The sequence below is a fragment of the Balaenoptera acutorostrata genome, chromosome 1, assembly GCF_949987535.1.
Source record: "Balaenoptera acutorostrata chromosome 1, mBalAcu1.1, whole genome shotgun sequence".
In the NCBI taxonomy this organism is placed as follows: domain Eukaryota; kingdom Metazoa; phylum Chordata; class Mammalia; order Artiodactyla; family Balaenopteridae; genus Balaenoptera; species Balaenoptera acutorostrata.
Window position 1 is genome coordinate 10,477,880 of NC_080064.1, and position 26,527 is coordinate 10,504,406.

The following is a 26,527-nucleotide window of genomic DNA, read 5'->3' on the forward strand; positions in this document are numbered from 1 at the left end:
GGATGGAAAAGTCTGATGTCTGCTCTGATCACAGCAGAGTACACACTTAGTGACATGCATGTAAGTATCTCTTAAATTTAGGGTCTCTTTCCCTTGAATATCAGTGGAAGAAATAAGTAAAAGCTTGAGGTCTGATTTTATTTTTTTCTTAGGCTCTGCGCTGACCCTGTCACTTTTTAAGACCTTGATAAAAATTTATCTGATGAGATTATCTTCATTTGTTCACTATACCTGACTAGGTCGTTGGCATCATCCCTCCACAATAAGATGATAATACGTCTTGACTCACCATGTCGCTCCTTGGATGTCGAGACAGTCATCTCCAACTCAACCCCGTTCATCTCCATGAGAGCAGTCATTCGTTGTCACCCAGGCTGTCTAATGGCTTCCTCGCTTGTAAATCATAAGTTCCGCAAGGACAAGGCCAATGTCATGTTTTGTGCTGTAGCCCCAGCACGTAGCACAGTGCTAGACACATTGCGGGCAGGCAAGAAACACTTGTTTGTAATGAATGAGCAAATAAACCCAGCTGCATCCACCCTCTGGGAGCTGGATCTTTTTGGGGGGAGGCTAGACTGGTCCTTTAGGGAAGAGCGAAAAATGGGGTCTGTGTTTACTCATTTGACAGGGACGTCGCGATGAACCCATTTCCCTTCGCCCTCCGCCTTTTATTAAAGGCTGTGGGTTCTTGCAGTAACTTTCGATCGCGCAGAATCCCAAGCCTTTGGCGCGGACAGACTGGTGGTGGCGAGCCCCGGCGCTGACCGCTGGGGTCCGCGGGGTCCCCGTGAGGATGGCGCGCGTCGCGGCGCGTGCGGCCCAGGTCGTCGAGCCCGCGAGAACAGAGGTCGGGGCCCCGGGGCGAACACGCCTCTGAACCACGGCGGCCCGGGTACGGGCCCTCGGGGTGTGTGCGGCCCGGGTCTGGGCCCTCCGGCAGCGGCGCGTCGGGGTCTGCTCAGCCGGGGTCGCGGCCCTAGGCTACGGCGCGGGTAGAGCGGGTCCCCGAGGCCGTGCGGCCGGCGCCAACCGACGTCACTTCCGACCGGAGCCAAGATGGCGGCGGCACGGCCGCGGGCTCCTGGGCCGGCGGAGGGGCGGCGGCGGCTTGGGCGGCGGCTCTCGGCGCTGTGAGGCGCGGGGCGCGGCGGGCGCAGGTAAGAGGCGGCCGGGGCGGGTGGCTTCCGGGACGGCGGCGGGCTCGGCGCCGGGACTCCCGTTCCTGCCCGCGAGGAGCGAGGCGGCAGGGGCGACACGCCGGGGACCCCGGCGCGCAGGGCCGGGCGGGCCGGCGGGCGCGCCCCTTCCGAGGTTCCGAGGTTCCGGTGTCCCGCGCCCGCGGGGGCCCCGGAACGAGGCGCGTCCCGCCGGCAGCCCGGTGGCGGTCCGGGGTCAGTCCGTCCCGCGACGAGCACCCCGGCCCGGCCTTGGGCCCCGGCGCCGGGAAGTAGTGGGGTCCGCTTTGTCGCTGTTGGTTTGCCGCGCGCCCCGCGGGGAGGACGCGTGTGGGCTGCGGGGCGGCGGCGCCGGGCGGGCGGCTGCGACTCCAGCGGGACCCCGGGCTCCCGCGGGTCCCAGGGCCGTTCCAATTTCAAGTCGTCTTGCTTCTCTTTTTTGTGTTGCAGCCGAACGTGTCTCTCACACTTGCGTTCTGAATTTGTTTTGTGTCTCGCGTCTTTGTGTTTCCTCAATCCACAAAGTGTGGTTTAAGCCTGGGGTGTTCTCCCTCGGTAATCCCATCGTAGACCCACCGGTGTTTTTATTTTTAACAGACGTGCAGTTCTCTCTTACTCATTTTGTTACCAAAGATACCCACGAACCTGTTTTTTGATGGTGGCAAGTGAGACACGAAGTAGACCAAACAGGTCAGCGTCTTTCCCACACCTCCGTGGTTGCTCCCGACCCACACGTGAACCGCTGAACCGGGAATAACCGCACATCGACCTGGGAAGCCCACGTTCCCTCAACTACGCAGCTGTAATTTCCCCAGAGAGGACACGCATGCTGGCCCCTCATCTTCCGTTCATCGTTGCGTTGGGGTTTTGGTTTTATTTCAGAGGTGGAACGCCCTTTGGTGAATCCCAGTTAAGTCTTTAAATCCCTCTAATCAAGACACTAAAATGGTCCTACCCAGAAGGCGATTAAAATGTTTCTTAAAGTTTTTGTTTACTCCAGAAAAGCAACCACCGTGTTTAACAAACGGAACCTTTCAGTGATTCTCTTAAGATGCCAGACTTCGTCTCCGTTTGATCAGTTGTGTGCAAGTATTGGGGAAATGTAGGCCTTTAAACGTTGGTTTTTTTTTTTTTTTAACATGTTATGAAATGTGCTGTACAAATATTAAGGAGGGGGAACTGAGAGACATATCGTATGTTCCTTTTTAGTAGGGTCTTGCTTTTGAGATGGCATGCAGCTTCCCCTTCATTCTCCAGAAGCTAACTTACACTCGTTTGCCCACATTCTTTTACATGTAGAATCTCAGTGTAGCCTTGAGAGGACCTTTAAAGATCGTCCAACTCCCTCATTTCAAGCGATGGAAACTGAGATTGAAATTCATAGTGGGACTAACGTTTGTTCACAGCTTCTGGTATTCCAGGGCTCTTTTTACACATCTTTTTTGGTTTGGTTTAAATAAGTTAATACATTTGAAGTGGTTAGAAAAGTGCCAGGCACGTAATCATAATGCTCAATAGAGGTTTGCTTTTGTTGATTCTGAAGGTGGTTTCTTTCATTGAAAAGTTGGCACATTCACATTGGTTTTTTCTCTTTTTGTGGCCAGTTCCTGAAACAATTCGGTATAAATTTGTAATAATGTATTGATATTCGTTTTGGAAGTACAAAATGTAACAAAAGATTCTCACTGTAGGACAATTTGAGAATGGAGAAAAACACAAAGAAGGAATAGAAATCAGCCATTCCCTTCCCGCTCCTCAGATAACCACTGTGAACATTTTGGGAGACGTCCTCCCCGTCCCTGTCTCTCTTGGTGTGCATGAGTGTATTTCTTTCCTTGTATATATTTATTCACTTCTATATATTTACGTTTTCTACAGTATTGATATCATATATACTGTTTGTCTTCCCTTATGATATTGTGAGCATATATCCAAGCCACTGAATCTTCTTCAATATGATTTTTAATTGCCATGTCATATATGCACTGGCCATAATTTATTTATCAATTCCGTATTGATCAGTAAGGTTTCTATAGCCTGAGATTTTCTTTTCGTTAAGATTTGTTTAAAATGTTTTTCTATTGTGAATTTTAAAGTTCTGTCATCTTTTAAGATACGTGAGAATGTAAATTCTGTTTTTTAGCCTCTAAACACGCATTCTTCCTGCCAATGCAGTTTTAAGAAATAGCACTCCATTTCAGCTCCCTTTTATTCTCCTCCTTCAGCCGGGTCTGTGCAGTTACATCTGCACGAATATTCTTTTGATGATTATTTTACGTTAGATGTTTATTTATTCATGGGACTGTTTCTTTAAGCTGCCCATCTCTTTTCAAGTTCCAGATCTGATTTACAAACCTTTTGAGTCCTGTGAAATCATAGACTTTCCGGGATGGAAAGCACCTAGGTTATTTACTATTTTCATGTCTTCTGACTTGCTTTTCATGCTATTTTTAATCCCCATGCAGAAGAAGAAAAGCCTGTGGGCTGCACTAGAAAACTCCACAGTGGGGACTGAAAAGGGAGTAGGTGGACAGCAGGGGAAAATTGTCAAGCTTGCGTGGCAGTGTGTAGATCCAGGGAGTTTCCAAATGATGGGGATGTTGCCCGACAGAGACTGCTGCTGATGCTGCTGACGTGTGTCCGGGGCTGTGCCCTTTGCCTGGAGCGCCTCAGTTACGCTGTGCTCCTCCCACCACTCGGTGAGAGGTCTGGGGTCCTGTGCCGGCTCTTTACTTTTGAAGTTAGTTGCTTATAGTTAGAGCCGATGAAATCATCTGAAGGCAGTACTTAGGTTCCACTAAAGCGGGGTTTCTTGGCCTCAACATGGTTGGCTTTGGGGTTGGGTAATTTGTGTGGGCTGACCTGTACCTTGTAGGCTGTTTGGCAGCACCCCTAACCTCTACCCCCCCAGATGCCAGTGGCACCTCCGCCAGGTGTGACAGTCGACAGAGTCTCTAGGCATTACCAGATGTCCGTCCCTTGGGGGGGCAAAATCGCCCCAGTTCGCAGCCACTGCATTAAAGGAAGGTCCATCAGACTGGGTGGTTAAATCATTGAAGCGGTTTATGGAATCTCTGTAGTCACAGAACTGGAAGAATATACTGTTCAATGCATGGTTAACCTCAAGTCCCCACTGAAGCCGGGGAATGAACCTACTGTGGAAGTTCTTTCCTGAGTTTGGTTTTATGACTTTGTTGAACGGTCACTTTCAGAAATTTTGCTTTGGCGTCCCTTTCGTGGCAAGAGGTAAAGCAACGTGAGGTAACCTGGAAACTACGGAGGAGTTTTCATGACATAGGATCAGTGTTCCCAGTATGCAGGTTAAATTATTAGGAATTTTAAATAAATTTGCATAGAGTTGATACCTGGTGAATAATTTAAGCTTGTGGTCTGTTATACTGAATAACACGGAAACAAGGGTCTTTTCTCCTAGAAAATGAGACTTAGTGAAGCAACCCCTTAAAAACTGATGATAGAAGTCTAGTTTTTCTAGAATCTTTTTTTTTTTTAAACCACCAGTTCAGGGTTATGCACTGAAAGTGATAAATTTGTCCTGAAGAAATAAAGTTTACTTTTGAAGTGCTTACTAACTTTATTACTTTATAATTTAGAGATAGGTTATTGATCTTTATGGCAAACATGCAACTTCCCTGGGGAAAAAAAGTATAAGTTGTCAAATCTTTGTTTGAATTATTTAAAAGAACAGATAGTATAGACTGAAATTTTATCATGGCATAAGTAATCTTTAATCAGTAGTAATAGTAATAATAATAATAATGAGTAATTTAGAACTTAACAGATAAATAAAGCAGAAAGAAAGAGATGTACTCTTGGACCACATTTGGTAATGGGGTGGTTTTCTGAATTACTGAATGTACAGAATCACATTCATGCACTGGGATGAATGCATGTGTCATTTAAATATTCTTTCTTAAAGAGAATGCCTTTCATTCCCCACCCTGGCTTCCCTGAAGCATGTATTAGAGTTATTGTATGTAATAAATCTGGTTCATTTGGAGTAAATTATACTTATAATATTTTTCTCAGTACTATATAATATTTATTCTTAGGGTCTTGGTTCACGTCATCTACTCTGTTTTCATTTATTAGTCCTTTGGAACATGCAATAAAGGAGGTTTCACTGAATACTTATATATTTGCCAGTCATTTTGGTGAAAAACGTATTTTGTAGCTCTTGCAATAAATCATATGATAGGCTTTGCTTTGGAAGAGCTAAATTACTTCTTGGCACAGTTTGCCTGAAATGTGGAAAGCTAAGTGCAACTGTTAGTTTGATTACGGTGGACAGCCTGTCTGGAAATTGGCGAAACTTACAGATTTTACATGTGCGTATGAGTAGTTCCACTAAGACTTCATTAAACTCTGGTGGGAAAATTCTGTGGCATTTTCAAATAATTTAAATGATGCCATCAATGTTTGAAAAGAATTGTGAGAATCACCAGACCCTTATATACCAGTATGAATTCTGCACATTTCATAAGACCTTATTAAGGCAGTGTAAATTAGGCATAAATTGGAGTATCAGTATAAAAACGAGATTCTAAATGTTTCCCATTCCGTGAGTCTTATTTTAGGGACTTTGCCGTAATTCTGAAAGGCCTAATTTTGAAGTACATCTAAAAGTAGGAATTTTAAAAAGAAGGACTCTTGGGATGAATTTAGATTCTTCATTGTGAAGCTCTGTTACCTCTGTTAGAGGTTATTGAGCAGGTCAGGTCACTTGTTGTGGGAGATAAATATTGTATCAGTGCAATTCCCTGGTAATTTATTTGAGCGCTACCTCGATATACAGGGTAAACCATCTCACGGATCAAGCGCAGGGACTTCGTTGTTTCTGGCAGTGGTAGGGGTAGGACAGTCATCCTCTCTCTCTTCTTCCTGTTTGAAAAGTGTGGACAGTGATTACTTCTGTCCTTTCCTGGGATGTTTTAAGAAGAATAGGTGAATATGTGAGCAATTTGAGATACTTTAGGTTCTTCAGAAACATTAATAGTGTTTTTCTTAGATACCTGTTTAATGTAATAGGTATTGAGGGATAACATGGCACAGTTATTTTCAAGAGAAACATTTCCAAGTTACCTCTGAGTCCTAAAGGTTTTTGGCCTATCCCACCCTCCCCCTGCTGAACGTGGTGGAGGGGCGACTCTTTTTCCTAGTTTTTCCCACGCCTTGCACCAAGCCCAGTCCTTCATCTTCTCTTCTCTCTGGATATTTTTTCTCTTGGCGATTTCCTCTGTCCCTAGGCACCCCCTTGTGGCTGAAGACTTCTCAATCTCTGTCCCCCACCTTGAAGGCAGTCTGTGGTGGGACTTATTTTCCCTGTTTGATGGATGCAGCTTCCCCTGAATGTCTGGCCTCTCCTCAGAGTCTCTAAAACGGAGCTCACCACCTTCCACTTAAATACCATCCCTACTGCTGGCTGCCCTGTCTTTAAAATATACACATTCTTCTTGTCAGTCACATTCCAGATTTTGAACTCATCTTCACCATCTCTTTTTAACTCCTGTTCAGTTAGAAAACACATTCTGTTCATTCTTCCTCTGCAGGGCTAGTCATATTTTTTGTTTCTTTTCAGCTATCATCTGTGTTTCAAACCTTTATCGCTCATCATCCAGATTCTTAACTGGCTTGCCTGGCCCCAGTCTTTCTGGCTGCCCTTTTGTCTCCTGCCTCCTCACTCTTTCCTATCAATTTAACCTTCCTAAACTGTTAGGCATTACTTTGTTTGTGGCCCTTCTCAGTCAGAAACTCCTCTGGGGCACGTTGCCCACCCCAGGTGGCCGAAGCTGCCTTGCTGATGGGCAGTTCTGAAAGCAGGCTCTTTCCCTGGCCGCCTGCCTGCATACGTTCACCGGCTCTGCTTTTAAGTAATCCCTCTTCTGTCTTTCTCTGAAGACCCTCAGGGTCTGTGGAGTGGGTCAGGTGGGAGGCTGGTGGATAATAACTCCTCCCTCACTACCTGGGGAACGTTACCCACAGGCCAAGTTTACTTTTAACCTGGCACTTAAACGCCCCTGGAACTATCCCATGTAGCCTATCACTGCTCTGCACACGCCCTCACTTGAGTGGCACTGGCTGGTTTACTATAGCGGGGGGCACCGAGGGCTTGTCTCTCATCCTCTGTATCGTACATGGGGGGCGGGCATTCCTCTTTACCTTGAAACGAGAACCACGAATAATTTATTCTGAGGAAGCATCCTTCCCTTTAAACAATAAAAATTCATGTGTGTGCAGAGCTTCTTAAACTGTAGAGCAGTACACAGACATTGCTCTGCAAACAGTAGGTGTTGCTGTTATTTTAAAATGCTCTTGAGAACAGGAATAGTTACATATTTAGAGGATAGGCTCCAAACCTCAGTTTTATTTAAAGTAGTAGAGTCACTCCCTACCAAAATAATAATAAACTCTTGGGAGAAGACCCCTAGAATCTTGTGGTGATTGTGAGCCCGGCATCTTAGTGAAATATAGTTTAAGTTGTCACTTTATCTGGTGTAACTTGTGATTTTGCTCTATGTTATTCACTTACGAATTTCGGAAGCCTCCTTGTCATTTATGTGTAGTTTGTGGAGGGTGAGTTTTCCTATGTATTTTATCGTGTAGGAAAAACCAAAAGAGCTCCGAGCAGCCACTTGTAAGGTGACTGTATTAATGCTCAGAAAGTGAGAAAGTGCATACTTGAGAGCCGGGACAAGAGCCTCACGTTACTGAAGCCTTCTTCCCTTTTAAAGGAGATTCAGAAGTATTTTGGGGGTTCTTGAAAATCTCTCAATTTTAAATGTTTAATCACATAAGTAACATCTGCTTTGGCAACTCCAGTAGAAGAAAAATAACTCAAAGGGGTCAGTTGAGAACTCATTTTATTTTGGGAATTGTGAAGTGAACTATCATGGGGCATCTTGCTTTTAGAAAATTTGTGTTTGATTTGGAAGCTTGGCATTTGAGTGTTAGGAAAGAATCGACTTAATTTTCCTTTTATAATAATTTAAAGTTTTTACACATCTAACATAGGGAAAATGTTAGAAAAGTATCATTTCATAGGAACTTCTTTGAGTTTAATGCTGTTTTGTAGATTATACAGTCAACAGTTGGTTCAGCTGTCCTTTTCTGGGGAGAGATGGGAGTTGTGATAATGATCTTGAATCTGTGCAGTTCTCATCAGACAGCAGGGACTGGCTGGAAAGATGGAAAAATGGAAAGCATTTGTAGAATTACTGTAGAAACCCTAAACAAAACCTGAAATTTTTGATGTAATAAATTAAACGTTCAGCGTAATATAATGACATAGATGTATACATTTAGTCAGAAGAATAGGGAGAGCGTATAATAGTAGCCATCCATAAGATCACCAGGTAAATGATAAATAATCAGCAATTACTATACATTTATTGCTAAGCTAGCTCTTTATTAGTGGATGCTTGGAGCAGTGTTTTTTTGAAAAATTTCCTTTTAATTTTTTTTTTTTTCAGGTGAAGGAGAGATATTCTAGGGGAAGAAAAAAACCCTAAAGTGCCATAATCTAAATTTGGATTTACAGTACTCTCCTAGTTTATCTGCTGGTCTCTTATTTAACATTCTGCTGTGGTGTTGTTTAACTTAGATGTTTCAAACAAAAACTCTAATCAACCTCGTCTCACTGGAGCTCTGTGGCTCTGAAGCCATTCAAAACAGCGAACCTTCTGGTTTTCCCCTCAGTTCTGTGGAAACTGTGTTGTCAATATCGAATTCTCTTACCTGGAGTAAATTCTCTAAACTCTGCTTCCTTATTTAGGTTGGTGTCAGGACACTGCTCTATGAATTTGGGGAATCAGGCTCTGGGATGTTTGTCTGTGGTATTCTGGGCCTCATTGAGGAAACCAGTTTATTGAAATGGGAGAAATCACTGGTTTATTTGTGAGCATCCTGTTGTCTCTGTATCTCTTAATATACACTTTAGGTGGGGAAATTCCTCTGTGTGATATGCTTTGTTATACCATTGCCTTTTGCCTTGGGTGGAAATCATTCTAGAGGGTAAGAAACACGAGCCGTTTAAAGCAGTAAGAGTTCATATTCTCTGATTTACCAAAGAATGACCAAATCTTTGCCGTATTCTCAGTCTCTTTACACACACACACACACACACACACACACACACAAACACACAGACTCCTTATGCTGAAAATGATAAACATACCAGTTTTGATTTTTTCCACTTTAGCTTATTTAATTTGGTGATATAGTCTGCTTTTTAAAAGGAAAGTTGGGGGTATATTTTTCAGTGTGAAACTGGATGTTCTGGATGATTATTCTTGTGAAATTTATATATTATTTCAGAAAAGGAAAATGAATGATTTTTTCATTTAGCAAATTCCTAGGCAGATTCAATATTTATGAATTATGTGCTTTTGCTTAATCCAACGAATCGATGCTAAAAGTTTTCATGTTGATAGCTAGAGTTTATAGATTGTAACTTGGTGATTCCATTCTTCTGGTAGGAATTATGAATGGTAGTTTTTTATAGTGAGTACATCAGCTGTGTTTGTTAATAAAAACTGCGTTTGAGAAGTTGGCGTAATTTAGATATTTTGATTATTTTTCTAGAAGTTTCTGGATTGCAAGAATCTTTTGGTTGAGAAAGCTGAGATCAGCATTAAACACTGTAAATCTACCAGTGTTAAGCACTGTAAATCTACTCCGCAAAAAGCTTAATCATCTCTGTGTTTACTACAATGATATTCATTTACCATGAGAGATCTACTTTATGTAGTGATTAGTTTTAGAATAATTTTTCTTCTGTAGGTCATAAACTTTCCAAGACTCCTTTTACAAAGTGATATTTTTAAAACTTTTTTTTGGCATCTAGTTCATTTTTCAGTGTATTTATGATTTTAAAAATTTTGATACAGTCATGCTAGTTCTCTTATTTCTGTTTTACTCTTTGTCCGTAAGCTATGTGTTGCTTCCTGAATCTTAAAAGTTAGTTTCTTCTGAGTCTTGATGTTACAATGTGGGATTTTTTTGTAATCTAAGAGAATAATTATAATATTAGTGACCTCTAAGTGAATGTTGCAAATTTGATTATCTTCCAAATAGCCCAAAAGATCTAAACTGATTCAAAAGAATAATTGTAAAGTAATTATCAGTAACTTATAAGTGAATATGCGAATCAAATAATTATTTTCCTAATTCTTTCCCTTTCCTCCCAGACTTAAACTAATCTTAAAGAATCTGCTATTGCTTTTTCTTTAAAGGCATTTCATATAGTTTTGTAGGCTTCACAAGTCTGCAAAGGACAGATACGACAGGTTGACGTGTTAGACGTATTGCATTAATGTTAGTTTGTGTCTATCTTTTTTTTAATCTGCCTTATCTCAGAGGATGGGTGATAGGGGTATGGCTGGGGCTGCAGAGCCGGTCTGACCCTGGGACTGCATATTTCTGTGGGGTTTCCTGCATATTTCTAGATTTTCTGGTCTCTGGCCTCCATGTCAGATGACAGCAGCTTAACAGTTGCTGAGGTTGTCTTGACTTTCTAAGGGACTGGCATTTGAATAAAGACCCTAATTATTTTATTGTTGCTGTATTCATACTGATCATGTATAATCAAATCATCTTTATGATATTATTAAGCTAAATATTTGTAATGAAGATTTGCCCTAGAAATTGAAAGCAGTATCTTGAAAAGTTAAGTACGTGTATATTATTAAAACCTTGGATCTGTAAAATCAAGATCAAGCTCTTAGTTTTGTAAGAGTGTATGCTGTTAGTAAAGTATAGTTGGTGATAGAAATTCACATGCTCTAAATTTGTATGTCTGTCTAATATACTTTATCTGAAAAACGTCAACAGGTAGAATAGAAGGGAAATGTAGACATACTAAAGAAGATTTGGTCAGGCATAGAAATCCAAAAAAGAAACTAAGACAGAATCCAGGGTCAGAGAAGTCCTAGGGATTTTAAGATTTTCGTTATTTACCATTGGAAAACTGAAGGCACTTAATTATTAACCATTTTTTAAAGTTTGATAGAATTATTAAGTTTTGGTGATAGGTGTGGAAAGATTTCTCTCTGCTTCTACACTGATAGGATTGATACTTCAAGTTCTCACATTTGATAAAACTTATACCTTGAGATATCTGAGTAAGATAAGGGGGTACATAAATCAATGCTATTGAAGTCAACACTGAATATGAAAGGTACGTAGAATTGCCACGCACTTCCACAGGGGTTTTGCAATCCTGGAGGAATCTTAAGGAAGTTATTCCAATGACAGTGTTTAGAATCTATAGTTGCTCTAAAATATATTACCATATTGTAGCTAGTACATGATTACTACAGTTCAGAGGTTCTCCACTGGGAGGGTATCTGGGAATGTGTGTAGGTATTTTTGGTTGTCAAAATGCTCGGAGGGACTGCTGGCATTGATTACACAGGGCAGTGCTGAGTGGCCTTAATGGAAGGGACGGTCCTGCACAAGAGCTCTCCAGCTCAAAATGCAGTGGTCCTCCGTTGAGAGAGACTGCTAAAATCTCAGTTCTTTTCTTGTAACATCCCTTGTTTTTAGTATAGTTTAATAAATCTAATTTAAAATATCATTTGAGAAGTCAGTGTCAGATTTGCATTGTTTTTGATTATTGTAAAATATTTTAGATATATAATTTGACAGTGTTGTGAGTCAAGAGGGAGAAAGAAAAAAAAATGAGGGTCTGGTTTTTAGCAATTAGGATTAGAAGTGATGGAGAGGAGGCTCTAAGCATACAGGCTCATTGTGAACCCTTAAAGGAAGAGGTGTTAAGATCCTCTAGTCTGGAAAGAAATGATGGGTGCATTCCTATTTGGACAGAGAGGGAACAGACAGTGTAGAAAGTCAGAGAGAAGATTATTAATGTCTGAATTATATTGTAACTTTTTTATTAAGAAAAAGATTCATTGAGATAAATGAAAGACTAAGATGTTTCCAGTACTTTAATATTTTAGTTATTCATTTTTAGATGTCACAGTATCTAAGTGGTTTGGTTTGTGCCTGTGAGCCAGCAACTACAAAACGGGAGGAAAAGGAAGGGAAGATGTTTTAAATAAAGAGGGAAAAACAGATGAAAAGCAGATGGAAAGAAGGAGGCAGCATCTCAGAAAATGGCAGCTCCATTCTTCCATGTCCTTAGGATAAAAACCCTGGTGTCATCCTTCACTTCCTTTTTTTCATACATAGTACCGAATCTGGCAGCAAATCCTGGGGACTCTATTTTAAAAATAGATACAGGATCCAATGACTTCTCATATCTCCTCTGCTACCTGGGCCAAGGCACTATCATCTCTTGCCTGTATTGGGGCATTAGCCTCCTAAGAGGTCTGCTTGCTTCCACCCTATCCCCTTACAGTCTCTTTTTAAATCTAAGTCACACTAGGTCACTTCTGCCACCTTAAGCCTCCCAGTGGCTTTCCATCTCTGGTTGGAAAAGCTATAGCCATTCTGGTGAACAGCGCCTACCTTGCAAAGTCTGTGCTTAAATCTGCCTCCCCTGTTCCCCTCTCCGCCCTGTACCATCACCTCCTGCACTAGGCCTCTCGTCTACTGTGTACAGTCTTACTCCCTTATGATGCTCCTCCCGCATCCCTTCCTGACTCTCAGCTCTTGTCCTTCCAGCTTTTAGCAGGTGTCCCTTCTCCGTGAGGCCTTCACTGACCATACTGATGGATTCACAGGCAATGAGATAGAGACAGTTTATAACCCCTGTCTCCCTGTCCTTCCTCTCCATGTGCCTCTCCGTTTTTCTCTAAAGCACTTTCATTATCTGACTTACTGCACATTTTACTTGCTTATTTGTTTCCTGTGGTCTCCTTCCTGAGAGGGCAGGGATCCGTGTGCTCACTGTTCAAAAGCAGAGCCTGGCACATAGTAGGTACAAGGTGAGGCAAGAGTAAGAAACTGGTGAAATATGGTTAAGAAGCCATAGCAGACACCAAAATTATGATACTGTGGCGGAGTTACCTTAAATTCCTTGAGTCTGTGTCGTTAGAGACTAACCTTGTGAAAATTGACAGAGCTGATTTATTTGACGGTAGCACAGTGCCTGCTAGTCTTAGAAGAAGCTTCAGAAATGATACCGATGATTCTTGTGAGAAGGAAAAGACAAACCAAAGGAAATGATAAAGCATCTTTCCAAAGATCTTTTTCATTAAAACATTTGCTTTTTACTGCAGGTTTTTTCTCAAAGCGAACTCTTCGTGGCCAACGTTAGTAAATCCACCTCTGAAAGTTTAGTGAGAGGGCAGATGAAACCCCTGCCATTTCATTCACTTCTGGGGCCCTAAGGTGTCACACAGGGTCCTCCTGGTGGAATTGTACGGCTGTCAGTAGGCATTTGGTAGAGGGGGTCGGGCGTGCATGCCTCAGGGGCCACTAATCTCATCGCTGTTTGACAAATACACATTTTAAACTTTATAATGATTTCAAGTCTCATAGAAAAGGATGGATTATATTCAATAAAGGATGTATATACTAAGGAAGGACATGTTAAAAATATGTGAGAAAGATGCTTAATGTTAAAATTTAAAGGAATGGACTTCATGGGTTAACCACCAGTTTTCTGAAATTGTATTCACTGAGTATTTACTTCATAAAAGTTTATATTTGTATAGCGCTGAGCTCTCTAACAAATTCCAAGTTATCAAATACATTCCCTGTGCCAGTTATGAATAAAAACCAGTTCAGGTGACCAGGCCCTAGCTTAAATCTAGTGCCTTTGTTAAAGGTGATCCAGGTGAGTGTGGTTAAAGAGCTCAAGGAAAAAAACCCAAAACGATCCATATTAATGAAATGGGGTGAAACGTCAAAGCACTATTCTTTAGGATAGTGGGCAGGCTATCTGCCCAGTGGCAGGTATATTCTCGGGCAAATAATGTCCCTGAATTATACTTTCTTTGGTTTATTAGCAGTTAGAACATGAAGTTACAATGTGAGCAGAGTCTTGTGGGTCTAGGAAGGAAACATAAATATAGGTAAATTCGTGAAGAAATAGAATTATGCTTAATGATGTGTAGGTATACATGCTGAAAACAAGAATATTACAGTGGAAGTGCTACTCTCATGATTTTCATATATTATGAATGACATCAAATGACTCCTAAGAGAGAACGTTGCAGAAAGGACCATCTTCATAAGTTATCTAGAGACAGGTACGTCATTTGCATTTCCAAGAAATGATTTTGTCTTCTTGTTACTATACTATGAATAAATTGAAGAAAAATTTTAAAGGAATAAATGTAGGTCTTTACAAACAGCTTTTATTAAAACATTTGCATTTTACTTCAAAGTTTTCATTCTTTTCCTGAAAGAGAACTCTCCATGGAAATGTTAGTAAATCCACCTTTCTACTTCAGGAACTTGAAAATAGGGGTCTAATTGTGTTTGTATTCAACACAGTATTGATATAAGTAAAAGAAGAACATTTACATTGCATAATAAGTTACTCAGCACTGCTTTGTGTTTCTGTTAACAAAGCTAATTTATTTCTTCTTAGGGATGATTCAGTTCCAAAGCAAAAATTTGATGTCATTCTAATGAGTCTGCTCTCAATTGTAGAGTACAATGAAGCCTCAGTAAAGAATAGTAAGACATCTATTTTATTGTAGATAATAAATCTGCAAAGTAAGTTCTCAGCATATATTGAAGTTGATCTGGCATGGAGCTGCTTTATGAATAGCCCTTTGAGCAAACTCTACAGTTCTGTATGTAGTTTTAAATCACTGTAAATTTGTAGGCAGGTACATATCACAATTGTCTGTTTTTCTTTTTAGGGCTCATGTAATCAAAGAAGTTTCTTTGTTGTGTGTATCTTTTCAGAACACAACAGGAATTGAAAATGAATCAGGTGAGTTTAAAAATAAGAATTTATACAAATACATTACCTAGATGTTAGACCAGTTCTTGATTTTTAAAAGATAATAACACACACCTTCATTCCTCCCAGATTTTCCTTTCTGTTTCTTAATACCATTCATTAGTTCATCATTTTCATAGTGTGTGTTTGTTCGTGGAGTGTGCATTGTTTTGGCGTGATTTGGCGTTTCTGTGGAACCCTGAGTAGAGGACTCATTCTTAAGGACCTTAGTTCAGACTTTCTTTTTTTACCTTCCCTGCCACACTCTAGTGTTATTTTTTTGTTTTTGTTTTGAAGCTTATTAAGCTTTCATTTTTAGTACTTTTTATTTTGTAATAACGCATTGGTTGCACAGGGAAAATTGGAAGTTATTTTTAGAGACCAAAACTGAATGGAAAACTTTAAGCATTCTGTCCTTGAAAAACCCGTTTAGAATAAAAACAAGAGAGCAGATATTGAAATGTAAGATGTATTTCTCCTTACAGGAGGGTGTGGGATTATCTGGAGATTAAACAATTCTGCTATGGGTATTTCTGTAGCCTCAAGGGTGTTCTGATGAGTAGAACCAGTTATGTAGATTTTATATGTTCTAAAGTAGGATTCTTATTTTCTGGTCTTAACATCATTTCACTTGCAGTTATAGAAATGTATGGATATCAGAAACATTCTCCTTTGAAATCTTTATAAAACTTTTTTTTTTAAATATGAAGGATAGAACTTAAAAGTGTGAAGTCTGTAATTTTTGGTGTTTAGCTTAAAACTATCAGGCTTGAAAACATTTTGTACTCTCAATCAACTGAAACTTCGGACATCTTTTTTACCATTTACAGGTGCGTCTAACTGTAGCTCACAACTCCAATTTCATTAAGTGACCAGGTTTAATAATTCAGTCCTGTGTTGGGGTTGAGAGGCGTGAAGTTTTTGGAATGGATTCTTTTGATTTCTTTTCATTACTTTCTTTATCAAAAATTCGTTGATTTTAATGCGGAGGACTATACGTCATAAAAAATGAATCTGGCAAACACATGGGGCACATGGTTGCTATTAGTTTAAAGCTTGCAGATTTACTGACATGCTTTTGAAGGCAAATTATTTTTGAAATGGTGAGATGGGGGAGGGAAAAGAGAACAGAATGGATTGTTCATAGCCATTGTCCATCAAAGTTACGTGCAGATATATGTCGTAGAGTTCATTTATTTTCCTTTTTTAAGATTGAGTTTTAACGCTGACCTGGTCTCCCCATGGACCTTGCTTTCCTACTGCCCCGGAGCTGTTGTTAGAGGAGTCTCGATTCTGGATTGGAACGATGGTGAATGCTTCCAAAGTGGAATCCAAATACTGACATCACTTAGGTTGCATCACTCTTCAACAGCCATTTATTTCAGGTGGCTAACGGTGCTAAGCTAATAGTATTTCATTTCGAATGTGTTTAGACCTGTTTGACACCTCACACTTTCGCTTTAATATTCCATTTATATCAAAAGGACTTGTGTTTGAAGAAAGTCCACATGCCATTCAAAAGAGTCATAGTAATAACCATTTCTTGTTTTGGATCTTTTACAATTTGGTTTTGCTCCTGACAAGTTTTAATATCAGATCTACAGAGGACTGCCTTTGATGCCAAATGCCAAGTATCAGTGGAAAAGTGTCCTCTTATGTTTCTAGTGGCTAGCACATTTCTGATTTGGGTGTCATTTAAATGGTCTGGTAGTAGTGAAACTTTTATTTGGATTATAAAAATTGTCCGCTTTTTATGAGTAAAATTTTCAGCATCATTAGTTATATTTTTATTATTTGAGGAGTATTGGTCCCATGATATTGAGGCCTGATTACTATAGCATGACATACAATCTATGAGTGTTTTTCAACAATTGTCCCAGTGATGTTTAAAAATTAAGAATTGTTTCAGGACACTTCATGTTTTTCCCTCTTGTGTTTATTCTTATTTTCAGCCAGTGAAATTGAGCAGTAAGTGCTTGAAAAGCTTCAAAACAACTACACAAAAATTCAGGTATTAAAAAAGTTTTAACTTGAACCATATTGATTTTTAATTAAAATCTTGATGGTGAGATTAGGGTTAGATTTTTCTCTCTAGGGACTGATCAGCATTGGTTTGGTGAATTTTAGCTGTCAGATCTGTCTCTTATGATTGGTGTAGTTTCTAAGACAATAGCACAGAATCTTTCATTCATACATGCCTGACAGCTGAGTTTTAGGAACCAAAGGATCCCAGGAGTGAGCATACCATATTGTTTACAAGTGAGTCCTTTAGAAGAAACAGCAGAGTCCAAAGCCTCCTGACATTTTAAACACTGACTGTTGAAGCAGCAGTTTGAACTGCTGTCTTATCAATATGTTCCAAGTCGTGCCTGGTGTGGCTAGCCGGGCTCTCCCTCCACCCTCAGCCCTGGGCTCCACAGAGCTCCAGACCCACATGCTTTTTGTCCTTCTTTCTCTTTCTGTCTGTTCTCAGCACTTACCCCTTTCTTACTATCTCTTATCTTTCTAATTTAGAATCCAGCCTTTGCAGCCACTGTATCTCCTCCCCTCACTCTTCATTTTCTTTTCTTTCCACTTTCAAATTACAGATATCCTTTACTTGCTTCATTGTCATTCCACACCCATCCCTTTTAACTTTGAGTTGTTCCACTATTCTTCTTATCTTTTCCTAGATTTATCTAGGAGAATCCAGAACTTTATAAATGGCTGTCTCATGGACAAAGAGTTTAGAATGCTTTACTTTATAGAACATCCAAGGTGAGCAAAGTTCCATAATGCAAATATGCTCTTAGTCGCTTAAAGTAGATGTTCTAGGGTTTAATGCCACTTGCTACGTAGTGAGTGCTTAACCAACATGCCAGGCACTGCAATGCGTATTACATATATATTCTTTCAATTCAGTCTTTTGCAACCACTCTATGAAGAGTAGGTATTATAACTATTTTATGGATGAAGACATTAAGGCCAGAGGCCCGTGATCACTCAAACAGTAAGTGATAGAGCTCTGATTCACTCAGATTCAATCTGAATCTGATTCTGATTCAGGCCAGTCAGATTCCAAAGCCCAGGGGTTCTTGGTCACCATGCTATACTGCTGTACCAGTCAGGATAAGCTGTGTTATGCTGCACTTACAGATAGGCAGCTCCAAAATCTCAGGGTCTTACACAGCAACCATTTATTTCTTGTTCTTGCTGCACATCCAGTGTGGATCTGCTATTTTAGTTGCTTAAGAACCAAGGATGATGGAGGCTTTGTCTCAGTACATGTGTCTTCTACTTCTGCTTAATTGGCTAGAGTTACTCCAATGGTTGCATTGAACTTAAAACTCAAGTGGGGAAAGCAGTGCAAACCCATCAGGTGCTTGGGAGGAGAAGAGAACTATAATATTTAGGTACAGCCCCAGTGATTTTTTTTTCCTGTTTTATTGAGATATAATTGACATATAACATTGTGTAAGTTTAAGCCCTAATGGTTTAATACTGCTGTCTTGATTATTAACTTATTGAATCACACTTAGTTTTTTTTAAAGAATCCTTATATAACTCAAATTGTTACTAATATATGAAACTTTCTATCAGTATAGTAGTTTTATGATTGCAGCATCTCTGTATACTGATCAGTCATCTATGTCAGGGGTCCCCAGCCCCTGGGCGGCAGACCGGAATTGGGCCGCACAGCAGGAGGTGAGCGGTGGGCGAGTGAGCGAAGCTTCATCTGCTGCTTCCCATCGCTCACGTTCCCGCCTGGACCGCTCCCCCCACCGCCCCCGTGGAAAAAATTGTCTTCCACGAAACTGGTCCCTGGTGCCAAAAAGGTTGGGGACCGCTGCTCTATGGTATCGCCAGTAATCAGTAGCAAAGCAATTTAGCGTTCCAAACCTGTTTTAAAGTTTTACTTACTAAAATAACAGAAGAAGCTTTTAATCACTGTTGCTGCAGACCCAACCCTGAGAATTGTGATAAGCCATCAGAATAATGGAAAGATCCATATTCCATTACTTCAGCTGTTCTGAATGTTCTCTCATCCCCTCATTCATCCTGCATAGACTGCATCCCAGTGTGTTGTGGATTCTGCCTGCAGGGAACTAGGTAGGCAAGGGCTCAGCTTTGTAACACATACTTTTAGAGGGAGACAGTTAAAAAGCAGGATGACAAACAAGATAATTTCAGATAGTGAAAAGTGCTGTGAGGACAGTGAAATAAGGTAATGTGATAAAGAATGATGAGTGGAGAGGTTCTCTGGATTACATGGTCAGGGAAGGCTGTTCTGAAGAAGTGATTAATAATAGAACAGAGACTCAAGTCATAACCCAGAACCAGATATATGAAGATCTGGGGAAAGAAATTCTAGGCAGAGTGAACAAACAGTGAGTGCAAAGGCTCTGAGGTGAGACTGAGCCTGCTGGTTCAAGGAGCGGAGAGCAGGCCAGGGGCTGGAGCTTGACGAGCATCAGGGACTCTGGACAGGATGAAGTTGGTGTGAGGGATGAGGGCCAGATTTATAGGGCCTTCAGGGCCGTGAGGAGAAGTTTATCTTCTATTCTTCTAAATGCAGTGGGAAGCCACTGGACAGAGACATCATCTGGTTTCCACTTTTTAGAATATCGTTCTTCCTGTGCTGCAGAGACTGGATTGTTAGAGGCAAGAATGTAGTAATATGTTTGTTCACTATTAACACCATATTCGAGGACAGTTTCTTTAGTTGGAAGCTTAATGGACCTGCCAGCTTTTTGAAAGAGGGTACTTTTGAAAGTGTTTTCAGAACTATTTGACTGCTGTTCTTTTGCAGAGATGGTGTATAAGATTTTCTTGTTCTGTGTCCCCATCTGCTTGTTGTTAATTGCAGTCGTACTCATTCCTTAACCAAATACAATTTAATGCTATTTTAGGAAACTGAAGCTTGTTTGCTTTTTTCCTCCATTGTTTGCCCCCAGAATAGTAACTAAGAGTATTGTTTGCGAGTCTAAACAAAGAAGAATTGTTCATGGAATTTGGGTGTTTTAATACTCTCTGATTCTTGGATGTCTTTTGCTGGTGACAACAATTGCTATGGTGATTAGTATTAGTCTGTTGTGGCAGGAATATGTATCTTAGTGTGAATATACAATGTTGCGTTCTTAATACTAAGGGATGTGGAATCTGATCTCTCTTGTCACCCACTGCTGTTGCTCCCCAGTGATGTAAGAAACGAGGTGCTTTAATTAAATAGGTTAAAACTGATGTAGTCATTTATGATCCGTCTTTGGATGAAGTGTATAAAAGGAGTTACTGATATAAATTTAAATGAAATACCAGTAAAGCTTGCTTATTCTTATATTTCTAAAAATAAAGACATTAGGGACTTCCCTGGTGGCACAGTGGTTAAGAATCCGCCTGCCAATGCAGGGGACATGGGTTCAAGCCCTGGTCCAGGAAGATCCCACATGCCGCGGAGCAACTAAGCCCGTGTGCCGCAACTACTGAGCCTGTGCTCTAGAGCCCGCGAGCCACAACTACTGAGCCCACGTGCCACAACTACTGAAGCCCGCGTGCCTAGAGCCTGTGCTCCCCAACACAGAGGAGCCACCACAATGAGAAGCCCGAGCATCACAACGAAGAGTAGCCCCCACTCGCCACAACTAGAGGAAGCCTGCACGCAGCAACAAAGACCCAACGCAGCCAAAAATAAATGAAATAAAATAATTTTTTAAAAAAAGGGACTCTATTTAGCATCTTTAAAAAAAAATAAATAAAGACATTAGTATGTGTTGCCTCTGTAAGATAGTACACGCAGCCTTATGTAATAGCAGTCAGTGCCAGTGTTCTGATACATATTAAACACGGTGACTGTTTATTTGAGAGTGTGAAGAGAGAGGTGTAGGGAGGAAGTGGAGCAGGCTGGTTCCAGAACACACATGCCTGAGCAGAGTGGATGGGGTCAGAGAGGTGTTGGGTCAGGCCTGTGGTCATTGTGAGGACCAGAGTGGACTTTGCTCAGGGAGATGGGACACCTTTGGAGGTTTTTGAGCAAAGGAATGCTTGACTTGGGTTAAAGAAAAATCTTGAAAAAAATTTTTTTCTATGGCATTGGTATTTTTGTTCTTTATTTTCTCAGAGCATTAAAGTCTCATTTTAGCACGATTTAAAGAGGAGAGTATAGGATTCATTTACTTATTTTACTTTAAAAATCAACTTTGAGGTATAATTTATGTGTAATGAAATATACTCATTCGAAGTGTTGAGTTTTGACAAATGTCTACACTCATGTAACCACCATCACTGTCAAGATATAGGACATTTCCATCACCCTTAAAAGTTCCTTCTTGCTGTTCTGGAGTTAGTCCTCCCCCGAGCCCCTACCCCAGGCAACCACTGATCTGCTCTCTGTCCCTATGGTTTGGTTTTTCCCATTCTAGAATTTCAGGTCAATGGAATCATATAGTATGTGCTTCTTTGTGTTTATCTCCTTTTGGTCATCGTATGTTTTTGAGAGTCATCCATTTGTTGTGCATATTAGTGGTTTATTCCTTTTACAGGAAATATTTTATGGGAGACCATCTGACCATCTAGATAAATCTGTTCATAATCATACTTCTAAAGATTTGGTGAAGCTGTGGGATGGCTACTATCTTTCGTTTTAGGTATCTCCCCTGCTTTTTTTCTAATCCTAAAAATATATATGGTGTAAAAAATCAAAACCACTTTTGCTGTTGTAGCATATTATTAATATAGAATTATATTTTTTGTAGGTAACTATAAATACAAATTTGACACTAAAGACATTTTTAAAAAAGCCTTCCAAGTAAGGTGATTCCAGTCTGTTGTTATTACTTAAAACTCAACTAGTGAGTGTATAGTTTAGGAAACTAATGCATTGAATAATGATGGCCCTTAAATCTCATTTTGAATCATGTATTTTACTAGGTAAATTAGCAATTTTTATAAAATCCAGGACATTGTCTTTCCGAATGAAAATATTAGATTATTTCTGAAATTTGAAAAAAGAAATTAGCAACTTGAATAGCATTTCCTTACGTAACTGTGGAAGGAACTGTGGCAGAAGTCTTACATTTTTTGTTGTTCTGATATTAATGCTTTGGTAGAGAAGGTTATAGGGTTGTTTAGCTCTGCCTCACCTTTGGTGTCTTGTGACTCACATTCCCCTCCAGCTGTGTAAACTTGGGCAAGTCACTTGCCTTCTTGGTATTTGTTTCTCACCTGTTAAATAGGGATAATAGCGGTGTCCATTCCATGCGATTGTGGGCAAGAGTAAATGAGTAATAAATGTAAAGCGCTAAGGCTAGTGCCCGGCATATAGGCAACACTGTAAGTATTGTTATTACCATCTTCAGCCAGTAACCAAGTCTTGATTCTGCCCTGTAAAATACCTTCTAATCAATGTTACTGCTTGAGTACAGACTGAGACTGGCACAAGGGTTTGTTTGTTTTTTTTAAGGTTTTTAATGTCTTCCTTGTTTACTAAACCTCCTAATTGATCGTCTCACCAACAGTCTGTCTCTCTTCATGGAATCGTTTTCCACGTGCCTTGAAGTACTATATTTATAGAGCATAAAGCTGACCATACAGGAAGCCAGAAAAGTGGACAATCCTGCATTGTTTGGAATGTCTTCATGGAGGAACTGGGATGTGAACTTGACCCGGAAGGATGCGGAGGATATTGACTGGTCAGAGGAATTGAGGGTCAGAAGGACCAGTGGTCTGGGTCATTGTAGGCTGTGAGAGCCCCAGAGGAGAAAGAGGACCTAGGCTGGTGAGGGCAGGAAGAGCCAGAGGGTTGTGCCTGTAGGGGCCAGGAAGGAACTTTTTTTTCTTTTAAATTTTTTATTTATTTATTTTTATTTATGGCTGTGCTGGGTCTTCGTTTCTGTGCGAGGGCTTTCTCTAGTTGTGGCAAGTGGGGGCCGCTCTTCATCGCGGTGCCCGGGCCTCTCACTGTCGCAGCCTCTCTTGTTGCGGAGCACAGGGTCCAGACGCGCAGGCTCAGTAATTGTGGCTCACGGGCCCAGTTGCTCTGCGGCACGTGGGATCCTCCCAGACCAGGGCTCGAACCCATGTCCCCTGCATTGGCAGGCAGATTCTCAACCACTGCGCCACCAGGGAAGCCCCAGGAAGGAACTTTTAAGAGTAAAATGGGGAGTTTTCTTCCAATAGAATTTTTTTTTTTTTTTTCAATCTGTGGGTATACCAAACAAACTCTCTGACTTGAAAGGCTGTAGGTCCACAGTTTGCTGCTTTGGATGAAGGTAGTTTGAGAAGTTGCAACTCGGTCTTGCCAGTATCAGACTCACTGGGAGGCAACAGAAAGCTCCTTTTCCTGCTCAGCCCCCACTCCATTCCCACCCTGCATCAGAACCTTCTGGACAAGGGGCACGGGTATGTCAGGGTGAGAAAGCTCTCAGGTACCTCATTTTCTTTGCTTCCCTTGAACTGTGAAAGTTTCTAAAAACCAGTAGAGGAACTACAGGATTTTACTTAGAATGTTTTTAAAAGAGTTTTGAACCAGATACTTTATAGGTTGATTAATAGAGAAGGCAGAGGGTTTGGAGAAGTTGATATGGAATAGACTAGAAGCCAGAAGACTTCGTCACATCTTGTCACTCCCCTGCCCCAAACCCTGCAGTGCCCCACCGCTCTCCAAAGGCCGTCTGGTCTCCGCGCCTTGGTCGTGAAGGTTCTGCAGGGTCTGGTGGCAACTGCCTCTGCTTTCTCCCTGGCTCACTCTGACCTGGCCACAGTGGCCTCTTTTTGTTCCTGAACTTGCCAAGCCCTTTGTCTCCTCAGGATGTTTCTTTGGAATGCTCAGTCCTTCACACATGGCTCCTTCTCATCTTTCAAGTCCAAGTCTCTGTGTCATTCTCTGAGATACACTTTCTCCACCCCCAGCTACCCTAACTAAAGCAGAGTCCCCTCCTTATCTCTGTTTATCACACCCTTTCTTTCAGTGGTCCCGGTGGGAACACCCCGCCGGTCTCCCACGTTAGGCTGTGGGCCGCAGGTGGGCAGGACCCCATGTCCTCCTTGTTGCTTTCCTAGGTTCCTAGAGTAGCGCTGTGGTGGCACGTGGGACAGAGACAGGACATTTGTTGGATGGGTGGGGATTGCTGTGCTATTTCAGCTTTAAAGGATGGCGGCGGCGGGCGCTGGAGGAAGGGATCAGATGCAGCAGATTTTGAAGCCTCACCAGCAGCGTTTGACTGTTGACCTCTCTCCCTTCCTTGAACCTTTTCCTGGCCTTTCTGATACCTCACTGCCTCTGGGCTGTCCTCTTCTAGACCTCCTCTGCTGCTTTCACTCTGAGATAGTGGCGTCCGGAGGGCTCGTCCTCACTCTTCTCTTGCTCTCGGCTCTCTAATCTCATCCACTCCCCTGGACTCCGTGACCAGTCGAGCCGTATCCACTTACAGCCGTCTCTGCGCCTGGACCTCTTGGCATTGACTGCCAGACACTTGTTTATTTGACTGTTCACTGCAACCACTGCTCTGAGCTACGCATCCTGTGCCGGGCTCCGGGGGCAGGGCGAGTGAAACAGACCTGCCCTGTGTGTCTGGGACCTCGGCTTTGCCTCTGGTGGAGAGACCATCAAACAGGCCAACCTGTCAGTGCGTCAGAGTGCAGCGTGCAGCGAGAGGCGAGAGCGTGGGAAGCAGGCCTGATGGGGACCCTTGCCCGGTAGGACAGTGGAGACAGGCTTCCTCTGGGTAGGGCAGGGGCCTGGAGCACCGACACACACTGGCTCCCTTAGGAGTCCTCAGGCCTTGATGGGGTCGCAGTCCCACCATCTGGGGCTTAAAGCAAAGGGTAGGAACTCTGTTCTCCTTGTCCATCCTTGCAGGAGCCCTAACAGGGGCATCAACGATAAGTTGTTGCCTTTAGTATTTTGAAGCCACTTAACTCAGTTTGTTCTAGTCTGTTTTACTTGTTCTCCTTTGGTGAGTAGCAATGAAACCTTAAAAAAACCAAACAAACCCTTGTGCCTATAGGGGAGCATGCCCTCCAGTTGTACTCAGGAAGCTTGGCACGGGGGGAGGCGGGGTGGCACAAATATGTAGATCCAGCCTCTTCCCTCGCGCCTCGCATCACCACCCTCTCCTGTTCTCTGCCTCTCAGTCCTGAGATGGGAGGTACCGGAAGGTCAGGGGTGGTCTTCCTTAGTCCAGCCATTCTCAAGCTTTTTGTTTACGTGGATTGTGTATTTGGATATTTACCATGAAATTGAAACAAATTTTAAAACTTTGGGGGGGAAATAATTCTAGATTCACAGGAAATTGCAAAAGTAGTAGAGTCCTGTATGGTCCTCTGCACTCAGCTTCCCCGATGGTAACGTCTTAACTCTAGTACAGTATCAATACCACGGAATCAACTTGGTACAGTGATGTTAGTCAGACTACAGGCCTTATTCACGACTCAGAAAATTTAAAACACAAGATTAAATAATTGCACGTTCCATTAGCCAGTGGAATGATGACATCATCACATGTCAGAGCCTCCAGAAAACTCCCCTGTACACATCTGAGAGTGAAAAAGGCAGATAACATCTTAATATTATTATAAAAATGGCTCTGACCTTGTGGACCCTCGAAAGGGCTTCCCAGGCACCACCGGATTATAGTGCGAGACCCCACTGGTTTAGTAGTTAAAATGTGGACTGCTGTCTGGAATTTACCTTGGCTCCACTACTTTATGTAATTTGAGAAAGTTACTTGACAGGGCTACTCTAAGGCATGGTATTTGGGATTCCTGCTCCTGAAGCGTGACTGTCTGGGTTTGAATCCTACCTCTGCCACTTATTGGCTGTGAGTATAGGCAGGTTTCAGTTTCATCTGTAAAATGGGGTTATAAAAGAACCCACAGCCAGCATGATAGTGTAAAGATTAAATGAGGTGCTGTAGAAAGAGCTTGGAATAGTGTCTGATTAGTATCCTGAATACTCCGTCAGCGTTAGCTCTGACTATGGAGAGGATTCGGCGAGGAGATGTGCAGAAAGTGCTTGTTAGCACAGAGCTTGGCCCAGAGGAAGGAGTGAGAGTCGTGTTCCCTGAGCTCCCCATTATCCAGCATGGGAAGGTCATCCTCGGCCAGAGGAGGAGTATTGCAGGAAAGCGTAGAAGGACCTTTAAGAGGCTCCGCAGCAAGGTCAAAGCTGGAGATTCCAAATACCTGTAAGGTTTCTTGTGTTAGGAAGCAGAATAAGAGTTCCGCTGCCGGTGAACCTCTTGAGAAGGGGGCCTGGGTCAGCTGTATTAACCGTAGTATCTTCACCGCCAGCACATGCCAGCCCGGAGCAGGCATGCGGGAAGTGTTTGTTAGTGATTGAATGGTGGACAACTTGTGGCCATTAGTTGGGGGAGAGAGGGGATATTGACTTTCTTTAACTTTGAGGTAGGAAGTTGGAGACATGGAATTAAGGAGGTCAATTAACAGTTAATAACTAACTTACTAACTTAAACTTACTACGTTAAATTTAATACATACCAAT

The 26,527-nt window shown here is 41.8% G+C and overlaps 1 protein-coding gene across 4 annotated transcripts in view; it reads left to right on the forward strand.

Annotated features, from left to right (window-relative positions):
- Window positions 1–1,028: 1,028 nt before the first annotated feature.
- The window catches only part of PRDM2 (PR/SET domain 2), a 117,888-nt gene continuing 92,389 nt past the window's right edge, over window positions 1,029–26,527 (forward strand). For 2 of the 4 annotated variants that reach the window (XM_057544697.1, XM_057544700.1), the window contains exons 1-2: window positions 1,029–1,157; window positions 14,969–15,042. In XM_057544697.1, the coding sequence (XP_057400680.1) occupies window positions 15,034–15,042 (9 nt within the window). In that variant the 5' untranslated portion in view covers window positions 1,029–1,157; window positions 14,969–15,033. Of the gene's footprint in view, window positions 1,158–14,968; window positions 15,043–17,003; window positions 17,063–26,527 lie in introns of all 4 variants that reach the window. The other 2 variants (XM_057544706.1, XM_057544715.1) reach the window with 2 other exon arrangements.